The following is an 11,046-nucleotide window of genomic DNA, read 5'->3' as shown; positions in this document are numbered from 1 at the left end:
GGGGGGGGGGGGGGGGGGGGGAGGCGGGGAGTTAGGGCTTTAACATATACATTTTGGGGGGGACATAATTCAGTCCATAACAGCATATAACAAACTACTCATGTCACAAAATGGAACGCCATGAGCATCCCACAAGCCCCTTGCCGATTACATCCTCCCACCTCTGCTCAAGAGGTTACTACTATCCTAACTTTTGTGGGTTTTTGTGCCTTTTTATTTATATTTTTACCTCCTACGTATTCATCTCTAAACAGCATAGTAGTCTTGCTTTTCTGTTTTTAAATTTTGTAAAAATGGAATCATACTTAGGTCGTCTTTTGTGTCTGGCTTTTTTTGTTCAATATTATATTCCTGAGACTCATCCTTGTGGTGCGCTAGAGTGTATTCATTTTCTTTGCTGTACGTTATCCCACTTTCAGAACATAATGAAGATGTTTAATGTATTCAAAACTTTATGAACATTGGGTTGTTTCCAATGTTTTCCTTTTATAGGCAACGTTCATAAACTTTCTATAGCTGGATCCCCGCGCCCATAAGTACTTATTTCTGTTGAGTGAATGTTCCAATAGTGTAATTAGGAGATCACAGTGTATATGTGTTTTCACCTTTACTTGATAATATCCACTGCTTTCCAAAAGGGTTGTACAAATGTGCGTTCCCACCGGCAGTATATGAGCTTCTATTGCTTCATATATTTCTCAATACTTGGCACTGTCAACAAAAAATTTTCTATCCAACAAACTCATAGAAATCTTTCAGTGTGATTTTAGTTCACATGTCCTTAATTAAGAGAAGGTTAAGAATATTTTATCTGTTTATTGATCATTTGGATTTCTACTTTTGTGAAATATCTATTTAAATCTTGGCTCATTTTAAAATTGGTTGCTCTGACATATTTCTGGTGAATTCATACAGCTCATTATTCTGGATAAACACCTTGTAGGTATATGTGTTGCAAATATTTTCTGCTCAGTAGGCTTGCTTTTTTGACTCTCAAAAAGTAGTCTTCTGATGAACAGAACTCTAAATTTTAATGTATTAAAATGTATCCGGTTTTTCTTCTATGGTTCATGCTTCTTATTTTCTATGTAATAAATCTTTCCCTAAACTGAGGTCACGGATATAGTCTCCTTTGCTTTTTTTATTTTTCCCCCTTTACAAAGTTGAATAGAACTGATAAAACAGACATCTTTGCTTCTTATCATTTTCTTCTGATCTCAAAGAGAAAGCTTGCCACTTTTCACAATTAAGTATGATGTTTGTTGCTTTCTTTAAAGTGGTTACCCTTTATCAGAGTACAATTCCCTTATAGTCCTACTTTTCCAAGAGTTTTAAATCATAGGCAGATATCAAACTTTATCAAATAATTTTTCAGCATCAATTAGGATGATCACATGATTTCCCACTTTAACTTATTAATGGAAAGAGAACATGTTTCCTATTGTGTGTATATTAATGTTATCCTCAGCAAGAAAAATTTGAAAGTTGGAAAAAGAAAGCTTTACAGAAAGCTTTGGTGTAGGATGCTTTTGGAAAGTTCCCACACTCTGAAACTAGAGTTTCCATTTGCTAAGTATATGAGCTATGATAACTTACCCAGCTTCATTCATGGGTTATTTTCTGAACAAATTCCAAATATATATTTGTTCTTCATTCTGTCTCCATTTTGTTCCTGACTCTCTTTCCAAGAGTCATTCTGTCTCCATTTTGTTCCTGACTCTCCATGAGTAGGCCTTCCCTAAAGTTCATTCATGTGTGCACCTAGCAGGTGAATGGGTGTGTATCTGGCAGGAATCCCATCTGTCCAGATCACAGAAATTGGACCCTCTGAGACTGAGATACCAACATCGATATTTTATAAATCTCCCCAGGAGATTCCAACGCACAGCCAAGGTTGAGAACCACTATTGTATAGCTCTTTAAAGCTGAGAATCATATGAAACAAAGTCTACAGAGAAGATATATGACCATTACAAAGTCAGATAAACAATAGGATCCCACATTACCCAAAGGAAACCCCACAGAATAAATAACAGGGGGGGGAAGCTGCCACGTGGAGGAAGAGAAGAAGGGGGAAAAAGGAAAGGCAGCGAATGACAGCAAATCTACTCACTCCATCTTCTCTGGAAGGTCGGTGCGGGTCATGCACACACAGTTGACCACGATCGTGACTGTGATAAATGTGCTGAACCACCTGAGAGGCTGGGTTAAGGAAAAGCTGAGAGTCACCGTGCTCCCCCGATGGCACCTGTGACCACGGTGATGCTGAATGATGAAATTCATACCTCTTAGCTAGGATTGGCTTCATGGTCTTGTCGCTTAATAACCAGGAACATTTCCTGAGTGCCTACTATGGGCTGAGTACTTCGTCCACATTTTTTCCAACACAATTACCCTAGAGGTGGATATTATTATCTACATTTTGGAGCTAAGAAAACAGGCTGATAAAGCTTAGGTAATTTTTCCCTGCTCACACAGCTAGTCAACCCTGATGCCAAGATGTGAACTCAGGGCGTTTGCTAAGAGAACCCTGAGCAAGCTGAAAGGAAACGGAACCTTTCTTCCAAAATGTCCTTCTGCCCTGAAGGCTTCACTTCACTTTACAATATACCCCGAAGCTTCATCCATCAATGTCTCTCTTCCCCTAAAAGACAAAGAGAATGCTCCCCGGAACGTAGAAATAATGGGAGGCCTACAAACTTCCATGGAAATTAGATTAGTCAGGTTGTTTTCCTAACTTGGCTGAAGAAGTGGACTTCTGGCCAGGAACGGCGGAGGCAGGCACAGGAAGTGAAATGCTGGTTCGAGGTGGAAATTCCAAGTAGGGTTAGGCTGTGGTGAGAACTCTGAACAGGCAGAGAGGAGACTCTTAGAGGAGAGGTTGGGCAAGGGGGTTATCAGAAGTGGAAGGGGACACTGAACAGGAAGGCAAGTGGGAGAGCTAAATAGATGAGGAAAAAAATGTTGGTGGGGGAAATCCAACAATCAATGCCTCCCTTTGGACATTTTTCTCAGAACTAGCTGGGTTCTTGACAATTCCTTCCTGAAGAAAAACAAAGCCTGAAGATGAACTTGACCTACAGGGAGAGAGTGAACCGCTCATCTTTCATAATTTCAGCTTGAGCAGAACTATTTAAATCTATTTTAGGTGTGTGTGTGTGTGTGTGTGTGTGTGTGTGTGTGTGTGTTTTGTGTAAATGTCTTTAATGTGCCCTGTCTCATAGTTACTTAGGAACACTTCTATTTTAAAAAGGAAAATTCTACTAATTAAGCCACATTTTCCTGTTGACTTGCAATTAAAGTAAGAAATGTATTCACATGGGGGGGGGGGTGTTAACCCTAGGATTATTGTAAAATTATATCTTCGATTCCAAAAACTTTTAAAAGTAATATGATATATTATGTATAATATTACTTACAAAAACATTCATAGTGAATTTGATTAGAATTATAATTTTGATGAAATAGTAATAATAGGACAGTGAGAATCCCACACCTTAAAGAGTATCTTTTGGGGGTAGAGCTACCCAAGTTCCTGAGATTTACACCCATAAATGCAGATTTTGATAAGTCTGTGATGAGTAGACCCTCTACATAGTTATTTATTCATAAAATATCAAGATAAAAAGAATATGCATAATCCACGGACACAGACAATAGTGTGGGGAAGGTCTGGGGTGGGGTGGTGGCTGGGTGGCGGGGAGCAAAGAGGTGGAAATGGGGGACATCTGTAATACTGTCAACAATAATAAAAAAGAATATTTCCTGGCACTTGGTTCTTTAAAGTGATTTTATTTCTAATTAGCTGTTTCTTACTTATTTAGATGTAATTCAACCAGGATACATGGAGAAAATTTTGAGTATTTGCTGTTTTTCTTTATTTGTAATTTAATGTAATTGTACATAAAATTACGAATAAGGAAAACGCTAGTAGAGATGACATACTGAGAGAATAAATTACCCTAATTCATTTTCATTAGCTGCCTACTTCCTTATTGTTGATACTGCTCCAAGCAGGATGGAGGATGGACATTTTTAACAAGCGGAGTGACCTTGGAAACTTTACTTAATGCCTCTGAGTGTCAGTTTTATTATCTGCAAAATGGGGAGGTTAATCCCTTCTTCAAGGGTTTCCGTGCCTACGAGAGTGTCGACACTTAGGGGGTATATAGCAAATGGGAGCCTACTATTATCATGAAAATTCTCTGTAGAATCAAGAAATCCAAGATTCAATTAAGAAAATATACTTCCCACTGGTTAACCATAAAGCAAGGAAAAGGAAATTGTAATGCAACTTCCTGCGGCAGCAGTTTCATGTTGAGATCCCTGTGCCAGGGGTACCAGCTCGGTGAGAGCTGCCCGGCGATCCTGCAAGCTGCCCCAGGGTGCAGGGAGAGAGCTCTTTTTCCTGGAGCCTCCTAGGGAGAGGCTGGTACCACCTGCCAGGCAGCTGAAGCAAGGCTGTTCTTGCAAGTCAACCTCCTGGAAGCCAGAGCTGAAATCAACTCTGGGACATCCAACTTGGACAGTCACCAGGGAAGATCCCTGGAAACCAAGCCAAAGTCTCTTATTTGTACTAGTGTGACTGGTCTTGGGGAAAATATACAAACAAAAAAACCCATCTCCTACCCCCACAACAGAAACCTGAAGCCAGCTTCTGACACTACCTAAATATATACAGACATTTGATCAATGTAGCTCTAATCAGTACATTCTCCAATGGCAGGAACCTTGGGCTATTGACAATTTCAACCTGCTGGTAGTTTGGTGGTAACTTATGCCATTGGCAGTGCCACATGACCCATGGGGGCCCATTGAGACAACCTACCCTCTGCCCATTGCTGTCTGTTCTCTTGGCCCTCTGGGAAGTGCTGCTCCTTTGCCCAATAAGCAGCCACTTCCCAGCATGGCTAGAGCCCAGACATACCATGCCTATCTCATAGGGCCCTTGCACTGGTCTTTATATTGTGGGAAGAGCCGACCACATGCGGTGAGACTGTGCCTGGCATATCAGCAAAGCTCTCCTCATAGAGAGAACATTTTCCAAGATGTGCATCCAGAGGTGTGTCCATACTAGTCTAGGTGAACCCAGCCCCATCTCTGGGTGGCATGAAGACCTCCTCGGCCTTGGGACTGCTTTCAGGTTTTGGATACGTTAAAGCCACAAACGGTTTTTTCAATATAACGACTGAAAAAGGGATTTGATGGGAGGAAGGCTCTATTGCTAACCTCTGAAGCGGGTACTAGACACAGTGGGCAAGGCCTGATTCTAACATGTGGCAGAATCAACCGTGCAAAGGATATGAGTGGACAGACACTTTGATGGCTGTTCTTCTGACCGGGTTGAAAGGACTGAATAACCACAGGGCCCGAGTGGCACTAAACCGGGAAATGGTCCTCCCTTTGTTCAGCACCATAAACGTCTACAAAAAAACATAACAGAAGGGCACCGCCAGTGAGAAACACACGTCCTCACACAACCATGTTCTTGAGCATGAGTAGCATCATCTCAGGCTCATGAGCAAGAGGGTCTGGGAACCATGGATCAGTGAGAGCCCAATGGAGAAGCAGAGAGTTAGGGAGGATCAGGGGCTCACAGCCATACCCCACCCTCCCAACAAGACCCCAGGCCTGGTGGCTGACGGTGCATCATAATGAACGCATTGCAAGTGCCCAGTAGACAGGCAGCTGACCAAGGAGCAGCTAAGATGCATCAAGCCCAGGGCTGGAGTTCTGGTGGCATTTAATTTTTCTTCTAATTAGTGGATCTCTCTGGTCCCGTGATGTCCCTTCTGTCCTCCACCTCCTAGGTCTTCCCTTTTAAACCCTCCTCTGAGCGTCTTGGAGGGTGAGGGCTCTGGCAGATGAGAGGAGAGAGGAAGACAGTCCAGTGCCTTTATTTTCTCCACAAACCATACTGGAGATGGCTGATGACCCTCCCAACTCCCAAACATTCATACACCATTTTTTCCAGCTGCGGAGAACACTTAAGATACCATACAGACAGGGTAATTGTCATGGAACAGCTCTTGCTCAAATGATTGGTTCTCAAACTTTTGAATGCAAAAATTATCGAGGACTCCAAAGAGCTTTTGGTAGTGTTTATACTTTTTTGCTTATACCGTGTGTGTGTGTGTGTGTGTGTGTGTGTGTGTTTATGTGTGTGAGTGTGTGTATACATACATGTTTGTGTACATATACTATTAGAAATTGAAAATGTAGGACATTTTAAAACACGGGAATAGATACGCACACGTTCTAGTAGCTGTTAGACTAATGATGTCATTCCCCCACCAATACCTCTGTTTACTATTATTTGTTCACAAAAGAGCATGAGTAAAAAAGACAAATGACATCTAAGTATTCTTATGTAATAGTGTTGACCTGCAGAACTCATTAAAAGAGTTCTGAGAATCCCAGGATTTCCGAGCTCATACTTTGAGGACCACTGGTTTAAATCATCCTCATTTCTGATCCCCTTGCCTACTCTCCCCTCCCCACAAGATCTCTGCTCCCCGCTTGCAAAGAGAGCCATCATCTCTAGAGATCGTTGGCCAGAACTCATCCAAGGGAACTGCCACTTCCTCTGAAACCTCCACAATAGTTCTCACTGCGTTTGAGGATTCGGGTTTCATTAGCTTCTACCATAAGTACCATACAGATTCAAGGAGAACGTCGAAGAGGTGAGTTACATTTCTTTCCCATTGACTGAGTCTAGCTGACAACCACATCACCCAAGATGCAGAAGGACGCCCTGGGCTGAGTGGGGACAGAGGCTTCCTCTCCCAGAGCAGAGAACAGCCGTTCCAGCCAGTAGCCCTTACCCTGTGTGCACTGTAGAAGGGGTCCAGATCCTCCAGGGGCTCCCCGACCAGCTCTGCGGGGAGTTCACCATAGAACTTGGGCAGCTGGTTGCAGGCTTTCAAGTCAAGCTGGGGCCGAGGCTTCTCCTCTTGGTCCTTCTGCTTCAGCTTCTGCTTCCACTTGTGCTCACTCTGCTTACCTTTGGCTTTTTTTGCTGCCTGCTTGGCCGCAATTCTCTTTTCAATCTCCACCAGGGACTCCGGAGTGAATCGACGGAAGTTGGTAGTTTCCAGGGACCCAAGGGGGAATTCCATCTTCTCATTCTTCTTTAGGAAGAATTTATACTCTTATGAGAGTGGACATCACCATAGAGAGGTAACAGTCTGCCCACTGGCCCTCTTCCTCCCATCCCTCCCACCTTTCTTGCTAAACAACGCCCCACCCACCTCTCCTATTCTTTAACCCTCACTAAGCTCCCCCCAGGACCCTACAGCTCCTACACTGCTCTTAGGGAGGTTGTTTGTTCCATCCTACTCCAGGTTCTGCAGGGGCGAGTCTGTGCTCTCCATGAGCTTCTAAGTCATTGCTCCTTCCTCATTTTGTAACACACCGCCAACAACCACCACCACCACCTACCACTACCACCAACCACAACCATCACCAACCACCACCACCAACCACCACCACCACCAACCACCACCAACCACCACCACCACCTACCACTACCACCAACCACAGCCATCACCAACCACCAACAACCACCACCACCATCCACGACCACCAACCACCACCACCACCAGCACCACCACCACATTTAGCCATACTGCCTTCTGTCTTCATTTCTATGACTACTGATCAATAGGCACTCTCCCACATTCATCAAAGACTTCACATCATGATCTACTTTACCTTTAGTCTCATCCTGCTTTCTGACCACAACCTTATTTTTGTAATCATTGACACTATTACAGATGATCCCCATTGTCCCCCTCTTTGTCCACCTCCACCCAGCCCCAGCCCTGGCCTTCACCTCGCTGTTGCCTGTGCCCATGGACTATGCATATACGTTCTTTGGCTAATCTTTTAAACCGATAAACAAAATAGAACCAGAGGCAGGGACACATGGAATAGACTGACAGATTTCAGAGGAGAGGTGGGTGGGGAAGGCTGGATAAAAGGAGGTGAAGGGACTGACCACAACCTTCCATTTATTGACATTTTCCATGTTTTCCCCCTCCATGAATTCCAGGCTACTTTTTCTTTGTCCATGGCCGAAGACTTCTTTCCATATTCAGATCAGACCTGATGGTCCCCCATTTGTCCCTTGTCCTTATCTTAAATACCAAGCCTGCATCAACCTACATGAGTCTAATTCAGGTTTCTCTGAATCTGGACTGCTGAGGGGTGAGGGAGAGCATCATGCTGCTTGGAAACCTTACCATTTCCCTAGGCAGCAGTTTCTTCTAGTCAGATATTTCAAATACTGCTCATCTTTTCTGAGTATTCCCTATTCCTCTTTGTAGAAAGACAATGACCATGTTCCCTGCTTCATGAAGAAAACAGAACTCTCTTAACTTCATGCCCCCAAACCTCCTACTTACCTGACCCTACACCGTCCTTTCCTCCTTCTCTCTTCTCACAACCTGAAAGGTATCTGGCAAGGTGCAGGTAGTGCCTGCTACATTCCTGGGCTTTGCTCAGCTAATTGGGAATCCTTATTTCTGAGTCCATTTCAATGCCGTGGGGAAGGCATGCTCCTTGTGAAGCAGCCATGTTGGACCTATGTATTGTAGAATTAGTCTGGGCTTGGGATTCACCTCATGGATTGGTAGCTGGGGAAGAGCCAATCCAAGCTCAGCCTTGGCTTTGAAACAGTCCACCCACCCGAGTATTTGCAGGTGTATTCTCTCCAGCCCAGGAGCTGTTACTAATAAACCAGCCTCTCTATTTGGTGGACATTCAGCCCTCTCAAGATGAGCCAACAGGGCTATTTGCTTCCCTTTGCCCTCTTAATGTCAGGCAAGGGAGGGTCTTTCCCCATTGCTCCTCTGAAGAGCCTTTATCATCCAGAGCCTGCAGGACTCTCTGGAGGAAGATGAAGCAACCCTCATACTAAACTCTGCGGTGGGCAGAGGAGATTAGCTACAGGGTCAGTGCTTTCTTCTCTGCAGTGGGTTCCCTCTCTGGTTCAGCTCCCTGGAGCCAGACACAGGCCTACAGATATTCCTCCCGCAGCAGCTCCCAGCACTCACAGTGCCTGATCAGTCACAGGGGTTTCCGCTCAGAGCCTTCGGAGAGGATTTATCTAATCCTGCATTTCCCCCAATGCCTTCTGCAGAACTTTAGTGCACTGCAAATAGGTGGTCTGCGGGATAAACAATGCTGGCCAAATCCCCCCCTTGAAATGCATTTGTCAGAAAGGCTGGAAGACACTAACATGTTTTCCTGTTCTTTTTATTCTATAATGGAGTGCTTTTAAGAAGTGACAGTTATTTCTGGACATGGCAGGCGGCTAAGGAGAAGGCCTAGCTCACTGCAAACACGGCTACACTTAACCATTGAGAGTGTGCTGGCAGCTTGATGTTCTGGTTTGCAGCATATTTGTAAATTTTTGTTCTAAATAAAATAAATTCTTTAACTTTTCTAGTTGGTTGCTTTTTCTTCTAATAAAAAGATGTTTCTTTAAAAAAATAATATAAATAAGATTTTGGTTGTTCCTTCAGGTGATTGATTCCTGAGCCCATTTTTGCTGTTTTATTTTAATCTAAATGTACTAACGTTTGAGAGCCTGCTGATGACTTAACTGGCCAGGATGATTTTAAAATTGTTCTCTGGGCTCCCAGCCGGGTGGCTCAGTTGGTTAGAGTGTCGTCTTATACACCAAAAAGACGAGGGTTCAATCCCTGGTCAGGGCATGTATGGAGGCAACCGATCAATGTTTCTCTCACATTGATGTTTCTCTCTAGCTCTCTCCCCCCGCCCCCCATTGCTCCACCTTTCCTCTCTCTCTAAAATAAACAAACATATCCTCAGGTGAGGAGTTTAAAAAATTGTACTCTGGTCCTGTAAGTTTGCAAAATCCTGATCTAACACATGGTCCCTAATGCAGCCAGGCAGGGTCTCTGGGACTCTGGTCCACCATGGTCCACAAGGCCTGGAAGGCACTCCAATGACCCTGTGGAGCACAATGTTCTCAGAAATCCTGCCCCTCCTAGCACTAGTCTGGAAGGAAGCTTGCCATCACAGATGGGGAGAACAGTCTCCCTGGGGCATTTTCTCTACTTGCTCTAGAGAAGCTAGATCTGAAGCTCTTACAACAAGCATCTATTCTCCTAGTTCTCTGCAGTAGCCACTGGTTCTGAGGAAAATGTAGTTTTCTCACCTCTTCTAGTAGCATGATCTCCAAATGCCAAACATCGTCAGTCACAGAGGGAGCAGGTTAAGATGCAGATTCCTGGACCCCGCCTGCAAAAAATGCTCATTTGCTGGCCCTGAGGTGAGAGCCAGGAAGCTGCATTTTAAAAGAATATATTTGTATTGATTTCAGAGAGAGGAAAAGAGAGGGAGTTAGAAACATCAAAGATGAGAGAGAATCATTGATCGGCTGCCTCATGCACGCCCCTTACTGGGGGTTGAGGCCACAAGCCAGGCATGTGCCCTGACCGGGAATTGAACCATGGCCTCTTGGCTCACAAGTCGATGTTCAACCACTGAGCCACGCTGGCTGGGCAGGAAGTTGATTTTTTTTATGAGCTCATTGCAGAAGCTGCTGAAGGTGTTCTACCTTTGAGAGGCACCAGGAGCCTCTGCAACTATGAATGTGAGAAAGAGTACAGGTCAGGATTATAGGATCAGGGCAGGAGCGGATGACCCACTCCCACAGCTCCAGAGCTTTGGGGAACGCCCTCCTGGATTCTGGAGACAGGTCAGAAGTTAATGTTGGCTGTGTTAGGGAAGAAGAGACCCAGCACCAAATGGTGGGTTCTTGTTGAGTGATCATTCCAAGGAACTCTGACTCTTCAGACGTGTGTGTGTGTGTGTAAATATATTGTTATTGATTTCAGAGAGATGAAGGGATAGGGAAAGAGATAGAAACATCAGTGATGAGAGAGAATCATTGATTGGCTACCTTCTTCAGGCCCCACACTGGGGACCAAGCCCACAACCTGGGAATGTGCCCTGACTGGGAATCAAACTGGTGACCTCTTGGTTCATGGGACAACACTCAGCCAACTGGTCCAC

At 44.3% G+C, this 11,046-nt stretch overlaps 1 protein-coding gene across 1 annotated transcript in view; it reads right to left on the bottom strand.

Annotated features, from left to right (window-relative positions):
- Positions 1-7,118, bottom strand: part of SCN10A (sodium voltage-gated channel alpha subunit 10) — an 81,451-nt gene extending 74,333 nt beyond the window's left edge. Inside the window, exons 1-3 of the mRNA XM_023763386.1 lie at positions 6,825-7,118; positions 5,296-5,423; positions 2,114-2,194 (exon numbers count right to left, since the gene is read on the bottom strand). Coding sequence (XP_023619154.1) covers positions 2,114-2,194; positions 5,296-5,423; positions 6,825-7,118 — 503 coding nt within the window. The remainder of the gene's footprint in view (positions 1-2,113; positions 2,195-5,295; positions 5,424-6,824) is intronic.
- Between the last annotated feature and the right edge of the window lie 3,928 nt (positions 7,119-11,046).

Source organism: Myotis lucifugus, unplaced genomic scaffold, assembly GCF_000147115.1.
Source record: "Myotis lucifugus unplaced genomic scaffold, Myoluc2.0 scaffold_283, whole genome shotgun sequence".
Taxonomy (NCBI): domain Eukaryota; kingdom Metazoa; phylum Chordata; class Mammalia; order Chiroptera; family Vespertilionidae; genus Myotis; species Myotis lucifugus.
This window is presented reverse-complemented; position numbering and strand designations above follow the sequence as displayed.